General features: G+C 49.1%; 1 protein-coding gene across 5 annotated transcripts in view; it reads left to right on the forward strand.

Moving 5' to 3' along the window:
• Positions 1 to 24,184, forward strand: part of NOX5 (NADPH oxidase 5) — a 133,418-nt gene that overhangs the window by 36,640 nt on the left and 72,594 nt on the right. For 3 of the 5 annotated variants that reach the window (XM_075346078.1, XM_075346082.1, XM_075346081.1), the window contains exons 1-2: positions 6,268 to 6,527; positions 8,052 to 8,175. In XM_075346078.1, the coding sequence (XP_075202193.1) occupies positions 8,056 to 8,175 (120 nt within the window). In that variant the 5' untranslated portion in view covers positions 6,268 to 6,527; positions 8,052 to 8,055. Of the gene's footprint in view, positions 1 to 6,267; positions 6,528 to 7,198; positions 7,328 to 8,051; positions 8,176 to 24,184 lie in introns of those variants that run through there. The other 2 variants (XM_075346079.1, XM_075346080.1) reach the window with 2 other exon arrangements.

The raw sequence follows: 24,184 nt of genomic DNA on the forward strand, positions 1-24,184 counted from the left end.
AGGTGCACACAGGCTCTAGGAGGCAGCAGCATAGACCGGGGATGGGACAGCCACCGTAGGACATCCGAATAGGTGAGGTAACCGATGTCCCCACCTAGGGAGGAAGGCAGGACTGCGCAGGGATGCCAGTATCAGCGTTACACTACTTAAGATCAGGCACCTGTGAGGAGGGAGGAACTGTCTGATATATCGAGTCCTGGAAGGGGATAGGCCAGGGAATAAACACTCTGCAAGACACAGGGAACACAAATTCCTGCAGAGTTTTGACGTGCCTCACTATACCCAGGAGACTCACCAGCAACAGGTGGATGCAACAGAGATGGGAGAGTTGCATGAGTGTTATGGTTGCCGAGGGGCGGCGAGCATCCGGAGGTGGACCCACTGGGCCATGCAACAGACTCCCCCAAAGGAGAAACTAGCAGCAAACTAATATACAGAGATTGTGTGGCGCTCCAACAGATTACTTACAGCAAGATGGGCTGCAGTGTGTACATCGCCCAAGCCAAAAACTAGTACTCTACCAGGATACAGCTAAACCCCCACTAAAGTGGAAGCATCACAGGTGCAGGAGGAGCAAATCACACAGACACATCTCCATGGAATGGAGGGGCGCGATTGCTAGATGATAAAACTGCACACTAGTGGCTTGCATAGAGCGCTGTTCACACATGCAGATAACACAGTCAGAAACCCACAGCCTATTAGGTGACGCCCATACTATTAGATCAGGCATGCATGGACAGATACTCTACAATGCAAGGCACTAGTGTGCAGTTTTATCATCTACCAATAGCGCCCCTCCATTCCATGGAGGTGTGTGTGTGTATGATTTGCTCCTCCTGCACCTGTGATGCTTCCACTTTAGTGGGGGTTTAGCTCTATCCTAGTAGAGTACTATTTTTTGGCCTGGGCGATGTACACACTGCAGCCCATCTTGCTGTAAGTAATACTTAATTTATCGAGAATATTTTCCTCTTTTTGTTGCTATTTTTATATTTTACGCTCCAACAGATGGCCTAAATGCACGACTGCCAGTGACCTGTGGAGATAGTCTCTTACGAACTGGTACAGTCTTTAAAGTCCGAAGCTAGTGTTCTCTGATTCAGCAGCACGGGGATGACAGCACAGACGTAGGATTAGAAGAATCCAGGCCATCAATAAACAAAGAGATAGTGAGGGAATACTTAGCTAACATTAATGAATTCAAATCCCCAGGTCCAGATGAATTACACCCCAGAGTACTGAAGGAGTTAGCAGAGGAAATATTAGAACCACTCTTCATAATTTTTGAAAATTCTTGGAGAACAGGAGAAGTTCCAGAAGACTGGAGAAGAGCAAATGTTGTCCCTATCTTCAAAAAGGGGAAGAAGGTGGACCCAGGGAACTACAGGCCTGTGAGCCTGACTTCCATACCAGGAAAGATCTTTGAACAAATTATTAAACAACATTTATGCAAGTACCTGGATGAGAATGAAGTGAAATCATTGATAAAGATGTTGAACAACACTGGGCCAAGGACAGAGCCCTGTGGTACACCACTTGAGACAGTCTTCCAACTGGATGTGCAGTCATTTATGACCACTCTTTGACTGCTATCACTAAGCCAGTTACGAATCCATCTAACAGTTGCCTTGTCCATTCCACACTTGGTCATTTTTTTCAATAAGGATTGTATGAGATACTTTGTCAAATGCTTTACTGAAGTCAAGATATACTATATCTACTGTATTTCCCTGATCCACCCAGTCAGTGATTTTGTCATAGAAGGAAATTAAGATAGTCTGACATGACTTATTAGTTACAAACCCATGCTGGCTCTGGTTAATAGATCAGGGGTCTCAAACTCAGCTGGGTGTATGGGCCGCACACAGAAAAAAAATAATTTGAGGGGCCGCATTCTTTTCAGGACAAAGTGACATTGGTAGTGGTACTATATATATATATATATATATATATATATATATATAACGCACACATTTTTTTTGTAAGTAATACAGTTTTATTTACAATAAGCACTGCATAGTAATTTTGGCCAACATCTTGTAGTAATGTGCCCCATCCTGTTCCCCATTCTGTAAAAATGTGCGCATCCTTGCCCCCTTGTAGCAATTTGCCCCATGCAGGTCCCCTTCTTATAATAATGTGCCCCCATGCAGGTCCCCTTCTTGTGGTAATGTGCCCCCATATGCAGGTCCCCTTCCTATAGTAATGTGCTTCATGCAGGTCCCTTTCTTGTATTAATGTGCCCCATTCATGTCTTCTTGTAGTAATCACACACACACACACACACACAAACCCTGTGCAGCCTCAGCTAACACACACACACACACACACACACAAACCCTGTGCAGCCTCAGCTAACACACACACACACACACCCTGTGCAGCCTCAGCTAACACACACACACACACACCCTGTGCAGCCTCAGCTAACACACACACACACACCCTGTGCAGCCTCAGCTAACAGACACACACACACACACACACCCTGTGCAGCCTCAGCTAACAGACACACACACACACCCTGTGCAGCCTCAGCTAACAGACACACACACACACACACCCTGTGCAGCCTCAGCTAACAGATACACACACCCAAACCCTGTGCAGCCTGAGCTAACAGACACACACAAACCCTGTTGAGCCTCAGCTAACAGATACACACACCCAAACCCTGTGCAGCCTCAGCTAACAGACACACACACACCCTGTGCAGCCTCAGCTAACAGACACACACACACACACCCTGTGCAGCCTCAGCTAACAGACACACACACACACACCCTGTGCAGCCTCAGCTAACAGACACACACACACCCTGTGCAGCCTCAGCTAACACACACAAACCCTGTGCAGCCTCAGCTAACAGACACAGACACACACACACACCCTGTGCAGCCTCAGCTAACACACACACACACACACCCTGTGCAGCCTCAGCTAAGACACACACACACACCCTGTGCAGCCTCAGCTAACAGACACACACACACACAAACCCTGTGCAGCCTCAGCTAACAGACACACACACAAACCCTGTGCAGCCTCAGCTAACAGACACACACACCCTGTGCAGCCTCAGCTAACAGACACACACACACCCTGTGCAGCCTCAGCTAACAGACACACACACACACCCTGTGCAGCCTCAGCTAACAGACACACACACCCTGTGCAGCCTCAGCTGACACACACACACAAACCCTGTGCAGCCTCAGCTAACAGACACACACACACACACCCTGTGCAGCCTCAGCTAACAGACACACACACACCCTGTGCAGCCTCAGCTAACAGACACACACACACACACCCTGTGCAGCCTCAGCTAACAGACACACACACACACCCTGTGCAGCCTCAGCTAACAGACACACACACACACCCTGTGCAGCCTCAGCTGACACACACACACACACCCTGTGCAGCCTCAGCTGACACACACACACACACCCTGTGCAGCCTCAGCTAACAGACACACACACACACACACACAAACCCTGTGCAGCCTCAGCTAACAGACACACACACACACACCCTGTGCAGCCTCAGCCAACAGACACACACACACACAAACCCTGTGCAGCCTCAGCTAACAGACACACACACCCTGTGCAGCCTCAGCTAACAGACACACACACACCCTGTGCAGCCTCAGCTAACAGACACACACACACACACACCCTGTGCAGCCTCAGCTAACACACACACACACACACACCCTGTGCATCCTCAGCCAGCAGCAGAAACACACACACACACACACCCCCTGTGCAGCCTCAGCTGACACACACACACACACACACCCTGTGCAGCCTCAGCCAGCAGCAGAAACACACACACACACACACACACCCTGTGCAGCCTCAGCGGACACACACACACACACACACACCCTGTGCAGCCTCAGCCAGCAGCAGAAACACACACACACACCCTGTGCAGCCTCAGCTGACACACACACACACACACACACACACACACCCTGTGCAGGCTCAGCCAGCGGCAGAAACACACAAAAACATTCTGCTCACCTATCCTCCGTCGGCTCAGCAGCACGCAGGCATGTGGACCCGATAATGATCACAGCTCCTGCCTGTCACTGCTGAACTTTCTGCCGGCGCGTGCAGAGCACTCAGAGCAGTTTTCACTGCACAACAGCCACTGGCCAATCACAGGTAAGCATCTGAGGTCATATGGAGCAGGTGCTTGCCTCTGATTGGCAGGCGGCTGTTATTGTGTTCTGCAGCGAGAACTTTACTGTGCCCGGCAAAGGCAAAACTGTAAACTGAAATAGATAGCTGGAGGCTGCGGCCTCTTGCACCGGTCGCCATCTTTACCGGGTCCACGGGCCAGCGGGCCGCAAGAAGCCACCTGAAGGGCCGCATGCGGCCCGCGGGCCGCGTGTTTGAGACCCCTGATTTAGATGAAGGTATTAAGGGTAAACTGATTAAATTTGCTGATCACAAAGCTAGGAGAAATAGCTAATACTAGAGAAGAGACAGAGAGGATTCAACAAGATCTAAACAAGCTGGAACAATGGGCAGCAACTAATAGAATGGTTTTTAACAGGGAGAAATGCAAAGTCATACATCTTGGCAAGAATAATGAAAAGAGCATATACAGCATGGGAGGAATAGAGCTATCCAACAGCATGTGTGAAAAAGACTTAGGTATACTAATAGATCACATACTGAACATGAGTCAACAGTGTGATGCAGCAGCAAAAAAGGCAAACACCATTCTAGGATGTATTAATAGAAGCATACAGTCTAGATCACGTGAAGTCATTATCCCCTTTTACTCCTCTTTGGTCAGACCTCATCTGGAATATTGTGTACAGTTCTGGGCACCACAATTTAAAAAAGACATCAACAAACTGGAGCAAGTTCAGAGAAGAGTGACCAGAATGGTGACTGGTCTGCAAACCATGTCCTATGAGGAGCGGTTACAGGATTTAGGATTGTTTAGCTTGCAAAAGAGAATACTGAAGCCTGCTTTACATGTTGCAATTTCGCATACGATATCGTATGCGATTTGCAACGCCCCCATCGTATGTGCGGCACGTTCAATTTGTTGAACGTGCCGCACGTACGATTAACCCCCGTCACACGTACTTACCCGTCCATACGACCTCGATGTGGGCGGCGAACGTCCACTTCCTGGAGTGGGAGGGACGTTCGGCGTCACATCGACGTCACGCGGCAGCCGGCCAATAGAAGCGGAGGGGCGGAGCTGAGTGGGACGTAAATATCCCGCCCACCTCCTTCCTTCCGCATTGTGGGCCGGGAGCCGCAGGACACTGGTAAGAGCTGTTCATCGTTCCCGGGGTGTCACACACTGCGATGTGCGCTACCCCGGGTACGATGAACAACCTGACGTTCAATCCATGAGGAATGAACGACGTGCGTGCGATGAACATTTTCCCGTTCAATCGCAATCACACGTACCTGTCACACACTGCAATGTAACTTACAATGCCGGATGTGTGTCACTTACGACGTGACCCCGCCGACACATTGTAATATATATTGCAGCGTGTAAAGCGGGCTTGAAAGGAGACTTAATAGCTGTCTACAAATATCTTAAAGGCTGTCACAATGTAGAGGGATCAGTTTTATTCTCACTTTCACAAGGAAAGACTAGAAGCAATGGGATGAAACTGATGGGGAGGAGACACGGATTAGATATTGGAAAAAACTTTTTGACAGTGAGAGTGATCAATCTGTGGAACAGGCTGCAACGAGAGGTTGAGAGTTCTCCTTCAATGGAAGTCTTTAAAAAGAGTTTGGACGGACTTCTTTCTGGGATGATTTAGTGAATCCTGCTTTGAGCAGGGGGTTGGACTAGATGACCCAGGAGGTCCATTCCAACTCTAATATTCTATGATTCTATGATGGTTCAAATGTGATGGCCCAGATGTGTCAGCACAAAGGAGATGGCGCAGATGTGGCATCACAGCAGTGATGGTTCCGATGGTGGCACAGCAGTGGTGATAGAGAGCAGGGTCTAAGACGAGACAGAGATTAGGAAAACGAGACTGGTGCAAGAATACAACAGTAGGACTAGACTCAGTAACGCACTGGGACCTGAGAACTAGCTACACACTATAGGCAATGTTGCTCAGGTGCCTCCTGTCAGGTGAGGCGGCCTTAAATACCTTTAATGTAACAGATGACCTCAGGAATAGCTTCCCAGTAATGGAACGCAAGCCCTTTAAGAAAGGGGGCGTGGCCACGTGCTCACCCTACGGGCACTCACTGAAGCATTGCGTGCAGCCTGGAAGTAGAAGGAGGCCACAGCGGACTCTGGGGCAGGAGATGAATGGAGCCACCGGGAAAAAGAGAGAGGGAGGACACTGGAGCCAGTGAGCGGGAGCGTGCGGGAATACCATGCTGGGACAGAGCAGATGAGAGAGAGGGGGCGTGGGAGCGGGGACGTGTGAAGATACTTCGCTGGGGCCAGGATCAGGCACTGTAATGTGAAAAGTCAGCAAGCTGTTCAGGCACAGTGTGGTGGCTGCAGTGAGTATGACAGCGCATACAAGTCTTGTGAGTTACACTTGTGACAACCAGTTTATGGTGAAATGATTTTCTTTCCACTTCCAGATTATGGTCCCAACAGTGGTCACTGGAACCTTTAGTAGTTTAGAAATTCTTCTGTAACCAATGCCATCAGTACCGTAATTGAACCAAAGTGGCAGGATTGCTTTCTAATTACTGAGAGATTTCAGCTGGTTTCATGACTATCCATGGCTTTTGGCACTTCTCTTCCTTCATGTGTTCAATACTTTTTCCCTGTATCATTTCTCATTATTGCATATAACTTAATTTATAACATCTATGGTATGATTTCTTTGCCTGTGTGGATCGGATGAGTTTCCAACAATATTTGGTTGAAAATTCATGTCAATAGCACCTTTAGAAATATATTTATTTATAAAATGGATGACATGTTCAAATTTTCTTTCACCTGCTGTATTTAATTTTATTTTAACAGAAACGTATCACATCACATAAGCAGTTTGGTCCACCAGAATGTTATAGAGTAGAAGAAGCTGGAATCATTGATATATAGGTTGGGAAAAAATTCAATGGGTGGTCCTAATCAGTGATTGACAGTTATCTATATATATAATTGCCTTATTCTGTGTGTCTGTCTGTCTTGCTCCAATATGACATCATTACAGTGACAACCGGCGCCACACCGCGCGTGCTAAAGAGCCTGCGACCAACGGCTCAGCTAACTGAACAGCCCGAACTACGGGCCGACAGGACGACGCCCGACACTTTTCCCCGCACCCACACGGAGCCCCGACTCCCTGGTGAGTGATGCACCCCCGGGAGCCCACACCGGCAACCCAGCCGACACATACCCACCGCTCGCCTCCGCCCCCCCGCACACATTACCCCACTCGGCTGGAACCCCCCGCACTCCGCCCTCCGCATGTATACACTTAACACGCACGCACGCACGCACACACACACACCTGGATAGTCACCTGTCTCCAGCCATGCAGTCCCCGGCACTGACATCCTCAGCGCCATGGCCCCGCTCGGCTCCGCCCCCCCGCACTCCGCCCCCGTACACATTACCCCGCAGGATGGGGGCACATGTCAGGATGGTGGCTGCACCACGATGGGGGCACATACCAGCATTGGGCCACATCACAGCATCAGCATATTTTTACTTAACTTTACACTGTTCATGGCCTTCTTTCATTACAAGCCATGGACATCATTAAACATTAGACTCATCTATTAAAACTGTTCCTTCTGTTGTTTATCATTTTAAAACCAATAAACAATTATAAGAATACTAAATTAAACCTAACCCATACATGACCTTATTATTCAATCTGCTAACCTACATACACATTCTAGACTACCCGATACGTTAAAATCGGGCCACCTTCTAGTATACTGTATAACTGATCAGCTCCTCCTGCTCTATAACATGCTGCACATAGTTTGCACTGCATTGGTAACAGATTTCCATAATTTAGTCCTTTCAGGTATACTGTTGTTACATTTCATTTCTTATCCTAGAATCATGAGCACAGACGAGGATGCAAAGTGGCTAGAATGGGTAACTAAACAGTTTGAGACCATTGCTGGAGATGACAAAGAAATTGACCTTGAAGAATTCAAGACAGCTTTGAAAGTTAAAGAGGTTAGTCTGGACCTTTTCAGCTAACGTTATTATTAATTCAGAAATGAGATATAAGATATTTTAACATTAGTTTAAAATATATTCTTCATAAAAAGCAGTGGTCGGATTGCTGGGCACTATATGTGATGTTTGCTCCATGATTTTAGGAAAAATAAGCAATCATTCTGCATTTCTGTCTTTGATAAAAAACAAAAGTTAATGTAGCGCCCCTGAGACTGGGTGCTACAGGGTATTGTGTTGTATGTATTTTTATGTATTTTATAATGCCCGTTCACCCTGGGCAAGAGAAGGTTAAAAGTCTGGTAGGTTTTGTTTTTTGCACCACACAGCCTCACACACAGAGACAGAGGGAACATTCCTTAGGTGGGGCATGTGCAGGAGGGACTTGTAGAGCAATGAGCTTGGTTTCACTTTACTTCAGAATGCTTGGGAGACCAGTGAGAGAGGACACGCAGTGACCAGCCCGCCGGGAGCTCTCTCTCTCAAGGAGGCAGAGCAGAGGAGCCACCAGGTCCAGACCAGTTATACACCCTTTCCTTACCTGAGACCTGGCGCGCGGATGGCTGAGGACCCCTAACCTGAGAAAGCAGATAGCACCAGATAAGAGGCTCCAGGTCCATTAGCCGGCAGAGACTTGGAATGGGAGAGGTGGCTGGCCGGGAAGGAGTTGAGAGCCTGGTACCGGTAGTCGTGTGGCATGGAGGAGAAGAGGGTAACAGAGGGGAGGATTTCGTTGCCCCCTTGGAACCAACGCAGCTTCAGGTGGCAGAGTAGCGGGTCCCAAGAGCTCCAGAAACTAGAAGGGGATCACCACACAAGCGCACAAAAGGAGAAAGCCCACAGGTTGTCTTAAGGTGGTGTCACACACAGCGACGACGACAACGACGTCGCTGCTACGTCACCATTTTCCGTGACGTTGCAGCGACGTCCCGTCGCTGTCACTGTGTGTGACATCCAGCAATGAGCTGGCCCCTGCTGTGAGGTCGTTGCTCGTTGCTGAATGTCCTGCTTCATTTTTTCGTCATCGCTCTCCCGCTGTGAAGCACACATCGCTGTGTGTGACAGCGAGAGAGCGACGAAATGAAGCAAGCAGGAGCCGGCGTCTGGCAGCTGCGGAAAGCTGTAACCACTGTAAACATCGGGTAACCAAGGGAAGACCTTTCCCTGGTTACCCGATATTTACCTTCGTTACCAGCCTCCGCCGCTCTTGCTGCTAGTGCCGGCTCCTGCTCTGTGCACATGTAGCTGCAGTACGCATCGGTTAATTAACCCGATGTGTACTGTAGCTAGGAGAGCAAGGAGCCAGTGCTAAGCAGTGTGCGCGGCTCCCTGCTCTCTGCACTGTGACATGTAGCTGCAGTACACATCGGGTTAATTAACCCGATGTGTACTGTAGCTAGGAGAGCAAGGAGCCAGCGCTAAGCAGTGTGCACGGCTCCCTGCTCTCTGCACTGTGACATGTAGCTGCAGTACACATCGGGTTAATTAACCCGATGTGTACTGTAGCTAGGAGAGCAAGGAGCCAGCGCTAAGCAGTGTGCGCGGCTCCCTGCTCTCTGCACATGTAGCGACGTTATGATCGCTGCTGCGTCGCTGTGTTTGACAGCTAAGCAGCGATCATAACAGCGACTTACAAGGTCGCTGGTACGTCACAGAAAATGGTGACGTAACAGCGATGTCGTTGTCGCTATGTGTGAACCCAGCTTTACCAGACTTTGACCTCTGCCCTGCCTGGGAACGACCGGAGTCAGCACAGTAAAGACCAGCATCCTGGGTGCGACACCAAGACTTGTAAGTAAATAAACCTGAAACCCGCAACCCAGTGACTCTGACTCTGCTTGTCATCGCTTTGTGATCCAGCGATTCCCAGTCCCCCGTTCTCCCTCCCGTGGACCACTCCGCCTGTGGGGAGCGATATCATCCCGGCTGCACCCCGACATCTTCCCTGGCGAGGTACCCTGCAGCGACGGCCTTATCCCTGGCCGCACACCACAGGTGGCGTAGTCGACATCATCCGTTCCACTCCTGGAGGGGGAAAGGTCGGAGGAAGGGTCTGCAGCGGAGGAGGCCGGGACCCGAGTCACCACTGTAACCGGTGACGTCCTCTCCAGGAACAATCCTTGCTAACCCTCTTTTACTGTGCACCTTGGGCCACGGAACCAGGTTAGGCCACGACTTCTACAAACCACTGACCCGGCTGATTTTATATTCATACCCGGAAGGTATGAATATTAAATCATATCTTTCATACATCTACTAAATTAATATAATCTATGAGCAAAATTATTAAGATTTACATTTATTCATCTATTATTTGATTTATACGGAATTTAACCCCTTCAGCCCCCAGCCTGTTTTCACCTTAAAGACCCGGCCATTTTTTGCAATTTTGACCAGTGTCACTTTGACAGGTTATAACTCTGGAACACTTCAACGGATCCTGGCGATTCTGAGATTGTTTTTTCGTGACATATTGTACTTCATGTCAGTGGTAAATTTAGGCCGATATGTTTTGCGTTTATTTGTGAAAATTTCGGAAATTTGGCGAAAATTTTGAAAATTTTGCAATTTTCAAAATTTGAAATTTTATGCCCATAAATCTGAGAGATATGTCACACAAAAAAGTTACTAAATAACATTTCCCACATGTCTACTTTACACCAGCGCAATTTTTGAAAAAAAAAAAAAATTCCGTTAGGAAGTTAGAAGGGTTCAAAGTTCATCACCAATTTCTCATTTTTCCAACAAAATTTACAAAAAAAAATTTTTTAGGTACCACATCACATTTGGAGTGATTTGAGAAACCTAGGCGACAGAAAATACCCAAAAGTGACCCAATTCTAAAATCTGCACCCCTCACTCTGCTCAAAACCACATCCAAGAAGTTTATTAACCCTTTAGGAGCTTCACAGCAACCAAAGCAATGTAGACAAAAAAATGAAAATTTTACTTTTTTAACACAAAAATGTTACTTTAGCCATAAAAATTAGTATTTTCACAAGGGTATCAGGAAAAATGCATCATAAAATGTATCGTGCATTTTCTCCTGAGTACGCAGATACCCCATATGTGGTGGAAATCAAATGTTTGGGCACACAGCAGGACTCGGAAGGCAAGGAGCGCCATTTGAATTTTTGAGTGCAAAATTAGCTGCACTCATTAGCGGACGCCATGTCGGGTTTGAAGACTCCCCGAGGTGCCTAAACAATGGAGCTCCCCCATAAGTTACCCCATTTTGGAAACTAGAGCCCTCAAATATTTTTTCTAGATGTTTTATGTGCACTTTGAACCCCTGGGGGCTTCACAGAAGTTTATAACGTTGAGCCGTGAAAAGAAAAATTTTTTTTTTTACCACAAAACTGTTGCTTCAACCAGGTAGCTTTTTTTATCACAAGGGTATCAGGAAAAAATGCACCATAAAATGTATTGTGCATTTTCTCCTGAGTACGCAGATACCCCATATGTGGTGGAAATCAAATGTTTGGGCGCACGGCAGGACTCGGAAGGCAAGGAGCGCCATTTCACAGCAAAATTGGTTGGAATTATTAGCGGACGCTATGTTGCCTTTGGAGACCCCCTGAAGTGCCTAAACAATGGAGCTCCCCCACAATTGACCCCATTTTGGAAACTAGACCCCTCATGGAATTTATCTAGCTGTTTAGGGAGCACTTTGAACCCCTGGAGGCTTCACAAACGTTTGTAATGTTGAGCCGTGAAAATATTTTATTTTTTTTACCACAAAATTGTTTTTTCAAACAGGTAGCTTTTTTTCCACAAGGGTATCAGGAAAAAATGCACCATAAAATGTATTGTGCAATTTCTCCTGAGTACGACGATACCTCATATGTGGTGGAAATCAATTGTTTGGGCGTACGGCGGGGCTCAGAAGAGAAGGAGCGCCATTTCACAGTAAAATTGATTGGAATTATTAGCAGACGCCATGTTTCATTTGGAGACCCCCTGAGGTGCCTAAACAATGGAGCTCCCCCACATGTGATCCCATTTTGGAAACTAGACCCCCCCCCATACAAAAAAAATTAGTTTGGCGAAATAAAAAATACAGACATCAGTAGAAAAAAAAAAAAAAAATGAGCGCCTGCCAAGACCAGTGCCAAACGTGAGAGCAATGCACGAGTCTCGCATCGCATCATCCACTGCAGTCTGGAAGCGAGCAACTGCGCTGGATAATGCGATGCGAGAGGGCGGGGCGGCAGATGAGAAAGGGCGCAGCGGATGGAGGAGCGGCAGAGGATGGGAAAGGGCGCAGCGGATGGATGATGGGAAATGGCGCAGCGGATGGATGGGAAATGGCGCAGCGGATGGAGGAGCGGCAGAGGATGGGGGGGGGGGTGAGATGGGGATACCTACCTTACAGGATGGATCTAGGCAGCAGGATCACAGCAGACAGAAGAGGCAGCAGACAGAAGAGGCAGCAGATGAAGGAGGCAACAGATCGAGGAGGGTGAGAGGGGGCAGTAGATGGAAAATGGGAGAGAGCAGGCAGCAGATCGGGGAGGGGGGCAGAGTCTGATGGGAGAGAGAGATGGCACATGTAGGGGAAGGGAGGGGGGCTTGCAGCACATGTAGGGGGAGGGAGGGGGGCTTGCAGCACATGTAGGGGGAGGGAGGGGGGCTTGCAGCACATGTAGGGGGAGGGAGGGGGGCTTGCAGCACATGTAGGGGGAGGGAGGGGGGCTTGCAGCACATGTAGGGGGAGGGTGGCTGGCTTGCAGCACATGTAGGGGGAGGGTGGCTTGCAGCACATGTGCTGCAAGCCAGCCACCCTCCCCCCACATGTGCTGCAAGCCAGCCACCCTCCCCCCACATGTGCTGCAAGCCCCCCTCCCTCCCCCTACATGTGCTGCAAGCCCCCCTCCCTCCCCCTACATGTGCTGCAAGCCCCCCTCCCTCCCCCTACATGTGCTGCAAGCCCCCCTCCCTCCCCCCACATGTGCTGCAAGCCAGCCACCCTCCCCCCACATGTGCTGCAAGCCAGCCACCCTCCCCCCACATGTGCTGCAAGCCCCCCTCCCTCCCCCTACATGTGCTGCAAGCCCCCCTCCCTCCCCCTACATGTGCTGCAAGCCCCCCTCCCTCCCCCTACATGTGCTGCAAGCCCCCCTCCCTCCCCCTACATGTGCTGCAAGCCCCCCTCCCTCCCCCTACATGTGCTGCAAGCCCCCCTCCCTCCCCCCACATGTGCTGCAAGCCAGCCACCCTCCCCCCACATGTGCTGCAAGCCAGCCACCCTCCCCCCACATGTGCTGCAAGCCCCCCTCCCTCCCCCTACATGTGCTGCAAGCCCCCCTCCCTCCCCCTACATGTGCTGCAAGCCCCCCTCCCTCCCCCTACATGTGCTGCAAGCCCCCCTCCCTCCCCCCACATGTGCTGCAAGCCAGCCACCCTCCCCCCACATGTGCTGCAAGCCAGCCACCCTCCCCCCACATGTGCTGCAAGCCCCCCTCCCTCCCCCTACATGTGCTGCAAGCCCCCCTCCCTCCCCCTACATGTGCTGCAAGCCCCCCTCCCTCCCCCTACATGTGCTGCAAGCCCCCCTCCCTCCCCCCACATGTGCTGCAAGCCCCCCTCCCTCCCCCCACATGTGCTGCAAGCCCCCCTCCCTCCCCCCACATGTGCTGCAAGCCAGCCACCCTCCCCCCACATGTGCTGCAAGCCAGCCACCCTCCCCCCACGTGGGGGGAGGGTGGCTTGCAGCACATGGAGGGATAGGTGGTGTGGCGATGGAGAAGGGGCAGCCGATGAAGGAGGCGGCGGCCGCCGCCGATCGGGGGCAGCAGCGGCTGAAAAAGGTGGGTGCGACGGCGGCGGGGACAGTGGCGAGCATGGCGGCGGGGACGGCGGTGGATCGGGAGCGGCGGCGGGGACGGCGGTGGATCGGGAGCGGCGGCGGGGACGGCGGTGGATCGGGAGCATGGCGGCGGTGGATCGGGAGCATGGCGGCGGGGACGGCGGTGGATCGGGAGCGGCGGCGGAGACAGCGGTGCAGCGGGAGCATGGCGGCGGGGACGGCGGTGGATCGGGAGCGGCGGCGGAGACAGCGGTGCAGCGGGAGCATGGCGGCGGGGACGTCGGTGGATCGGGAGCGGCGGCGGAGACAGCGGTGCAGCGGGAGCATGGCGGCGGGGACGTCGGTGGATCGGGAGCGGCGGCGGAGACAGCGGTGCAGCGGGAGCATGGCGGTGGGGACGGCGGTGGATCGGGAGCGGCGGCGGAGACAGCGGTGCAGCGGGAGCATGGCGGCGGGGACGGCGGTGCAGCGGGAGCATGGCGGCGGGGACGGCGGTGCAGCGGGAGCATGGCGGCGGGGACGGCGGTGGATCGGGAGCGGCGGCGGAGACAGCGGTGCAGCGGGAGCATGGCGGCGGGGACGGCGGTGGATCGGGAGCGGCGGCGGAGACAGCGGTGCAGCGGGAGCATGGCGGCGGGGACGGCGGTGGAGCGGGAGCATGGCGGCGGAGACAGCGGTGCATCGGGAGCATGGCGGCGGGGACAGCGGTGAAGCGGCAGCAGCGGCGGGGCGATCGGAGACAGCGGCGGGGACAGCGGTGAAGCGGGAGCAGCGGCGGGGGCGATCGGAGACAGCGGCGGTGAAGCGGGAGCAGCGGCGGGGCGATCGGAGACAGCGGCGGTGAAGCGGGAGCAGCGGCGGGGACAGGGGCGGGCGGCGGGGCGATCGGGGACAGGGGCGGGCGGCGGGGACAACAACTTACCGCTCTCCTCGGCTTCCAGGGACGGTCACAGGCCGCAGATCCACATTGATTGGAGAGAGCGGTCACAAGACCGGTCTCTCCAATCAGAGCTGGGGGCGGGTGAAGCATCGATCACCCAGCTCCAGCCAATGGCCAGTGCTACAGCAGCACTGATCAGGGCTGGATTTCAATGTTCCAGCCATTTTCAATGGCTGGAACATTACAGTGGCTGTAATTGGCTGAGCGGCGTTCGTCAGCCAATCACAGCCTCTGTAGGTTCGGGGAGGAGGCACCACCCCTCCTGACGTCAGGCAGAGGTCCCCTCCTTCCCGAATCCACCGTTTAAGTAAATAAATTTCACTCCCCGGGGCTCCGGGACCGCGATTTCGCCAGGACGTACTGAGTACGTCATGGGTCCTTTAGCACCATGTCACCATGACGTACTCAGTACGTCCAAGGTCGTTAAGGGGTTAATCCTTATCTACTGTGGGATTTTTTTATACACAGGTTTATCTAGTTCTATATATTGTTCTAATTTTTGTTATATTACTGCTGTTATTCCCATTAGTTTAATTTAAGTAATTTGAATTCGTCTTATTTTCATTTTTTTTTTCTTCTCTTTCAATTGAATACCCATTACATACTAAAGTGAAACCCACATGCATGTTAATCATTCTAATTAGTATGTCACTTCCTTGTTTGGATTTCCTGTTCATTAGTTTAAAGGGGTTTCTCATTTTGATTACTACATTCTATGAGTAAGGACTTATTAGTCTGAAACGCGTAAGCGAATCACCCATGGACTGCTTGGTTTTAACCCCTTGTCATTTTTAATAGATTTCAAATAAATTTCTACTATTTTATTATACACCAGATGAGCTGCTGGATTTCCTTTGCTTGTGTTTATATGGGGAGCAGTATCTGGCCAAATACCAGCCCTCCGAACGTTTGTTGCTGTTTTCTATGTGTCTGTGCATTATATGTGTCTGTGTGTGAGTGTGATATGTGTGTATTTTCTCTCTGCTCTATTTCCTCTTTCTCTCCTAGTGACATCACTTCCTTGCAAAATGCAGGGTAGTGATGAACATTATGTTCCAAAAAACGCAAAATACCGTGGGAATAACACAGGAAAACGCAATGAAACGCACATATTTTGCTACCTGCGTTATTCCCTGCGGTATTTCATGATTACATTACAGTCAATGGGGTAAAATACCGCAGGTACTTGCGGAAAAGAAGGTTTTTCTGGGGAAGGACTGCAGCAAGGTTATGAACATTTTCTGCAGCAAAACATGCAGCAAAACCGCGGTAAAAACCACAGCGTGCGCACAGGGCCTTAAGGGGGCTTTACACGCTACGATATCGTTAATGTTTTATCGTCGGGGTCACATTAGTGACGCACATCCGGCGTCATTAACGATATCGCAGCTTGTGACACTTACCAGCGTCCTTAAAAGACCTCAAAAATGGTGAAAATCGTTCACCATGGAGAGGTCGTCCCAAACTCAAAAATCGGTAAGGGTTGTTTATCCATGTTGTTCATCGCTCATGCGGCAGCATACATCGCTGTGTGTGACACCGCAAGAGCGAGGAACGTCTCCTTACCTGCCGCAGGCCGCAATGCGGAAGGAAGGTGGTGGGCGGGATGTTACGTCCCGCTCATCTCCGCCCCTCCGCTTTGATTGGCCAGCCGCTTAGTGACGTTGCGGTGACGTCGCGGTGACGCCGAACGTCCCTCCCCCTTAAGGGAGGGATTGTTCGGCAGTCACAGCGACGACCAGGTAAGTGCATGTGACGCTGCCGTAGCGATAATGTTCGCTTCGGCAGCGATCACACGATATTGCATGTGCGACGGGGGTGGGTACTTACACGCTCGATATCGGTAGAAATTGCTAGCGATATCGTAGCGTGTAGAGCCCGCTTTAGGCCCAAAGGACGCTTTACACGCAACAACATCGCTAACGAGATATCGCTGGAGTCACGGAATTCGTGACGCACATCTGGCCTCGTTAGCGACGTCATTGCGTGTGACACCTACGAGCGACCGCTAACGATCAGAAATACTCACCAAATCGTTGATTGTTGACACGTCGTTCCTTTTCCAAATATCGTTGCTCATTTTGGACGCAGGTTGTTCGTCGTTCCTAAGACAGCACACATCGCTACGTGTGACACCCCGAGAACGAAGAACAACAGCGTACATGCGTCCTCCGGAAACGAGGTGGGAGTGACGTGAATGTGGCTGCTCTCCGCCCCTCTGCTTCTATTGGTGGCCCGCTGATTGATGTCGCTCTGACGCTGCACGAACTGCCCCCTTAAAAAAGAGGTTGTTCGCCACCCACAGAGACGTCGCTAGGAAGGTAAGTCCGTTTGACGCGTCCTAGCGATATTGTTCGCCACAGGCAGCGATTTGCCGGTGACACACAAACGACAGGGGCGGGTGCGATCGCTAACAACATCGCTAGTGATGTCGCAGCCTCTAAAGCGGCCTCTAGAGATGGAATTGGGCTCTTTACCTCTTAGGCCCCTGTGCCATTGTTTGAACTATGTATCCTGTTTTCCTGCTCTGAAAGGCCGTTCGTTTTCTGTATTGGCAGCATGCTTTATGGAATTTTAATAAAGCAGCCTGGACATTATTTAAATTGCCTCCTTCCTAAATGCATCTGAGCAAGTGGAGATCTTTATACCACGTATTGAAAGAGTTGTCTAAGATTAGAAAAAATGGTCTCTTTTCATTTTTAAGAAACAACTTCATTCTTGTTCTTGGCCTGAGTCTGGTGCTGCAGTTTTAAAGGGAACCTGTCACCACTTTTTTGGCATATAAGCTGCGGCCACCACCACTGGGCTCTTATATACAGCATTCTAACAAGCTGTATATAAGAGCCCAGGCCACTGTGAGAACATAAAAAACACTTTATAAATCTTACCTAACGGTCGCTCGGTTGGCCAGATGGATGTCTCCGTTGTCCGCTGCCGGCACGGCCTCTTTCAGCCATCTTCGTCCTCCTTCTGACTCCTGTGTGCATGACGCGTCCTACGTCATGCACACTCGCCGATCCTGCGCAGGCGAACTACAATACTTTGATCTGCCCTGCTCAGGGCAGATCAAAGTGCGCCCGCTCAGGACCTGAATGCCAACGAGTGTGGATGACGTCGGATGCGTCATGCACCGCGGCTAGAGAAGAAGGAGGACGAAGATGGCCAAAAGAGGCGGAGCCGGCACCGGAGAATGGAGATGCCCATCTGGCCAGCCGAGCAACTGTTAGGTAAGTATTATAAAGTGTTTTTTATGTACTCACAGCGGCCTGGGCTCTTATATACAGCATGTTAGAATGCTGTATATTAGAGCCTAGTGGTGGTGGCCGCAGCTTATACGCCAAGAAAGTGGTGACATTTCCCTTTAAGAGGTGAGGAGTCACACAAGTCATAGCCCATAAACAAAAGTGCCACGTTTCTAAAAGATCACTGTTGTCCTTTTTGTCAAAGTCGTTAAAGGGAATAAGAGGAAGCATAAAGGCTGCTTTACACACGATATCGCTAGTGATCTCGTTAGCGATGTGACACGCCCAGATCGTTGTTAGGATTTGCCGAGATCGCTCATAGGTCGTTTTGTAGCGGTCACACGTACACATCTCACAAACGACGCTACATTGTTCAGCGATATATTGTTTGACCAAGGCGGTCGTGTGGATGTTGTTTGTCATTGGCAGGGTGTCAAACGTAGCAATATGTCTGCTGCGTTCCAAACGACGAACAATATTTTGAAACTGAACAACATGTCAACGATCAACGATTTTCACCCTATTTGTGATTGTTCAGAGTCGCACGTAGGTGTCACACGCAATGACGTCGCTAACGATGACGGAAGTGCATCATGAAAACCGTGCCCCCGACGACATATCGTCACATAAATTGTAGCGTGTAATGCAGCCTTAAGTCAGACCCTGGCTGCATGATTACCACCAAGTACATTTGTCTCTGAGGCAGAGATACCGATAACACTCCACTGCAAATGATTGACAGGTCTCTTGCTTTATACCAAAAGTGGAACTATTTTAACCTCTTCACCCCCGGGTGATTTTCCGTTTTTGTTTTTGCTCCCCTTCTTCTGAGAGCCGAAACTTTTTTTTATTTTTCCGTAAATCTTGCCATATAAGGGCTTATTTTTTGCGGGACGAGTTATACTTTTAAATAAAACCATGAGTTTTACCATACAGTGTACTGGAAAATGGCAAAAAAATTCCAAGTGTGTAAAAATTGCAAAAAAAGTGCGATTTCACAATTGTTTTTAGATATTTTATTCACTGTTTTCACTATATGGTAAAACTGATGTATCGGTGTGATGCTTCAAGTCAGTACGAGTTCGTAGACACCAAACATGTATAGGTTTACTATTATCTACGGGGTTAAAAAAAAAATCCACAAGTTTGTCAAAAAAACGTGGCACACTTTTTGCATCATTTTCCGAAACCCCATAGCTTTTTCATTTTTCAGGATCTGGGGCTCAGTGATGGATTATATTTGCATCTTGAGCTGACGTTTTTAACTGTACTATTTTTGCGTAGATGCTACGTTTTGATCAGTAGAAAAAGCAGAAAGGATACAGCTCCATGTGCTCAGTAAAATTTCCAAGGCTTTATTACAAAAATCAATAAAATCCAAAAAGGCAGACTTACAAAGGTAATATAAAAAACCTCAAGGCGGGCAAATGATCATAGAATCCAGCCAAGGGCAACGGTGGACTAGTCTGGTGTCCGGCTATGGGTCGGACTATTAATTCTATTTTCTCTGAAACGCCAGAGCGTCTCAGTTAAAAATTACATGGCTTCAATCATTTCAAAATATAACGGACTCGAGTCGGTATCAAATTATGCATATTTTTATTATTTTATTCATCAATAATATACAGAATATATTTATATATTGCTTTTCCAAAGAATATTATAAAATATTGTGCTCAATATTATAGTAGATTGATCCCAGTCAAAAAACAGTAAACACAGAACAAAGGCTAGTCCATGGGGTCCATTTTGAGAACTGTTCAAAACATAAATGCATATAAGTGAACACAAGGGATATCACATATGGAGCTCCCAGCACTTCCTAGATCAAACAATGGTGGCAATGAAAGAAATACCGTAGATTTTAAATCTCCAATTGTTATTTTTAGTATGAAATCATATGATTGCCCACATCACTGGTATTGAAACATTCACAGCGCCCTTGAGAAAGCGGACTGCGAAACACGTGTCGGGGAGCTGTCCGGGTGGTCCATCCCCACTATGGGTAACTAAACAAACTTATCAAACTTAATCTATTCAACTGTTTAATCGGTTTTTGCATATAAGTATTATTGTATACTGATCGAATTAATGACCTGGCTTAGGCTGTGTGTGTTGTGCACCTAAACACCTTGGAAATAGAGGTTCTCCTTGATTCCATTCCCATTTACATCTGGGACTTGAGGTGATGTGTGCACAGCACGCAAGCCATTGTTCAGGATATAAACAGCAGGGGATTAGAGCTTTAATCTGAACATTCCTGTTCATTCACTGGCGCTGTGAATGTTTCAATACCAGTGATGTGGGCAATCATATGATTTCATACTAAAAATAACAATTGTAGATTTAAAATCTACGGTATTTCTTTCATTGCCACCATTGTTTGATCTAGGAAGTGCTGGGAGCTCCATATGTGATATCCCTTGTGTTCACTTATATGCATTTATGTTTTGAACAGTTCTCAAAATGGACCCCATGGACTAGCCTTTGTTCTGTGTTTACTGTTTTTTGACTGGGATCAATCTACTATAATATTGAGCACAATATTTTATAATATTCTTTGGAAAAGCAATATATAAATATATTCTGTATATTATTGATGAATAAAATAATAAAAATATGCATAATTTGATACCGACTCGAGTCCGTTATATTTTGAAGTTGTTGTTGGAGTCATAAAGGTATCCTAAAAAGATGGGTTTATTGAACTTTTGTATTGTATGGCTTCAATCATGCAGCCAGGATCTGATTTATGTTGCCTACTTATCTACTCAATCTCCACCCACCTAACCCATTGACAACTCCTTAGTGTCCCTACTACTTGCTGAGATCTCACACTGCTCTGTATAAACAGCAGCTGTCACTGAGGCTGGGTAGGTTTGTGAATTTTGAATAAACTTGGACTCAGGGGCAGAGATTGACTGTTAAAGGCCCCTGTCCAGGACTTGTCCATACTCTTTTGAAGTTTCATGCACCAATATGTGACTCCAAGGTAAAGATAACTTGTTCTTGATCCCCTGTCAGCCTATCATAGATGTGCTCATAATGTGGAGTCTGTGATTGCCTGACAGTGGAAGAGACCCCAGTGTGTACAGTATCTGTTATTGTATAAGGGGCTTATCCTGACTCCTTCAGTGGCTGTGGGGCCACTAAGCCCAGTTTTATTTTCCTCTCTGCTTCTTCTGCAGGGGGCAAGATGGTCTGTGTGCTCTGGATAGAAGTCTAAACACTCCTCTCATCTTGATCTGCGCAAAGGCAGTAAAAGATTACCCCTCAGACTCCTCCCACGTGGATCCAGATGAGAGGAGTGCGCAGATCGTGAAGGCTTCTATCCACAGCACACAGAACAGTCCGTCCCCTGCAGGCCGCGCAGAAGGAGCAGAGAAGGAATCACGACTGTCAGGCTGGACATGAGCGACTCCCTCCCCCTGCGATGCCGTGTTATTTGCATCACAGATCCAGTGGCAGCATCATGAACTAAGGAAAGAAGATGGAGGCCCCTTCCAGCAACGTTTGCAGAGCACATCAGAGTGGGCCCGCCTGTTCTGTGTGCAAATGACTCGGGTATGGCCCCTTCCTCTCCTCTTAGTGTTGATTCTGCCGCTGGCACAATGATAGAGGGTGGCACGGTGGCTCAGTGGTTAGCACTGCAGCCTTGCAGTGCTGGGGTCCTGGGTTCGAATCCCACCAAGGACACCATTTGCAAGGAGTTTGTATGTTCTCCCCGTGTTTGCGTGGGTTTCCTCCGGGTTCTCCGGTTTCCTCCCACACTCCAAAGACATACAGATAGGGACTCTAGATTGTGAGCCCCAATGGGGACAGTGTTGCCAATGTATGTAAAGCGCTGTGGAATTAATAGCGCTATATAAATGAATAAAATTATTATTAAAATTATAGACAAGATGTTTCAGTAGCTCAACATACTCTCCTCCCCTTTGGGGCCCTGGTGCAATTGCAACAGCTGCACCCACGGTGTGTCCGCCCCTGTTTGGACTCGTCATGAACTATTTTACGCTTTAGCCTGACTAGTTCATACAGCCATTCTCTTATGGATTTTCAGAGTAATTCCATCAGATCTATTTAGTAATGAATGCAGTTTGTAATGTGAAATTTGTTGACAGATAATCTTAAAACCAGAAGATGGCAGCATTGTCACAATGTGATCCTCAATGGTAACTGAAGCAACATCTGTAACTGTCTCCAACTCAGCTTTAGTCACAGATTAGGGTGCAAGGCCCTGATATAACTTCACATGAATGTATGATGAGCTTTGTTAGCATTCAACATGAGCACGGCGAAAAGGTCTACACTAAATATTAACTTCACACACTATTTTGTCCCATCTTGAATACATGCAGCAGTCACATGTCTACATACACTGTGTGCACAATTATTAGGTGAGTATTCTGACCATATCATCATTTTTATGCAGATTTTTCTACTCCAAGCTGTATAAACCTGAATGCCTAATGGATGAAGTAGAGCATTCCCGGGATGCAGCACAAAGAGGAGAAAGACACAGTGATGACTCACACTATATTTATTATTACACAAACTGGGATAGGGCTAATACAGGGAATCATTATCACAGGAAAAATTAATCACAGTCTATTCAGATTACACATGCAATAAACATGACATTTGTTTATACACATCTAGTTTAGCTGGCCCCAGACAGAACACTACACTACTTAACAATTATAATTGTTAATAATTAACCCAATTCAACCACCATGAAGGAAGTACATATGTCGGAGCCACTGTCTATAGTCAAAACAGTAATATACCCTAAGTCCCTGGACAAGAGTCAATAAATTGTATATCGCATTAAATCTGAGACATTGTGATTATAGTCCCCGCATTAGGTACCGCATGGCCAAGCAGGATGCCACAGCCCGGTACACTCAGGTCCCCCTGTAAGGGGTGGACGGACCCCTGAAGATGCCCCACAATGGGGTGGTCAGCGATGTAATGTTATGTGTGGTTATAGTGATAACCGGGGTCCCCATTAGGTACAGGGTGGAGGGTGGTCCCCATGGGAACAGTGACAGGAGAAGGAGGAGCAGGACAGCCTAGGTGGAGGGTTAGAGGACTCTGTAGCAGAGTGAGAGTAGAACAAGAGAGAGAGTCTGTTGGTGCTGAGAGAAGAAGCAACGGGGCAGAGTGTGGGAGCGACCGTGGCAGATAGCCAAAGAGAGAAAGAGAAAAGTGCCTTGATCAAGAACCAGCAGTGTACGAGTAAGACCCGAAGAAGCATAGATAGAGAAGCAGAAGTTTATGGGCAAAGCCTGTAGTAGCCGGAGTATCAGAATAGTTGAGGAAACCAAAGTAGCCGGGTAACGCCCGCTGAAGAGAGATAAGAGAAGTCCCTCCGGCGAGAATTGTGATTTGGAAACTGCAAGATTTGTGTATCAAGACTGTATAGAAGTTATGTGCAATAAAATGCCTTTTGGTTCATCTGATGCCTGTTTGCGGTGTTTACCTGAGTCTGGCAAAATGCCTCTGCCATCCACACTCTGCCCCACAAACAACACCCCTGTCTCAATAGTGACGGCCGGGCCGGGGGTTAGCCTGATACATGAAGCGGCCATCACAGCAACCCCCAAGGCACCCCCTGCCCCCCGTTACAAACTGGCGCTGCGAGCAGGGTCCAGCCTGTCTGCAAAGAACCCCGACACAAGACTGTGAGGAAGAACAAGTGGTGCCTAATGTATTGGACAGGGCACACGATGGCGGCAAGATGGCCGCCGTCTTCATAGACAGAGTAAAGGCGCGGAAGATTGGCGCCAAACGCAAAACACTGAGCTGGCCGGTGAAGAAGAAGAAGTGCAGAGTGCGCCGCCCAAAGAGGGGAGGTACTTGCCCCAAGATGCTGCAGAAGACTAGAGACGTGGGCGGCGTTACAGGAAAGAAAAGGCGCCACCTAGGCTGGGTCGACTTGGTGAGTGAGGCCAGGGGTGGAGTGTCTGCAAGAGCGGGAAAAGAAGCTCTGCCTCCACCTTTCTCGGCGCCATTACA

This window comes from Anomaloglossus baeobatrachus, chromosome 4, assembly GCF_048569485.1.
Source record: "Anomaloglossus baeobatrachus isolate aAnoBae1 chromosome 4, aAnoBae1.hap1, whole genome shotgun sequence".
In the NCBI taxonomy this organism is placed as follows: Eukaryota; Metazoa; Chordata; class Amphibia; order Anura; family Aromobatidae; genus Anomaloglossus; species Anomaloglossus baeobatrachus.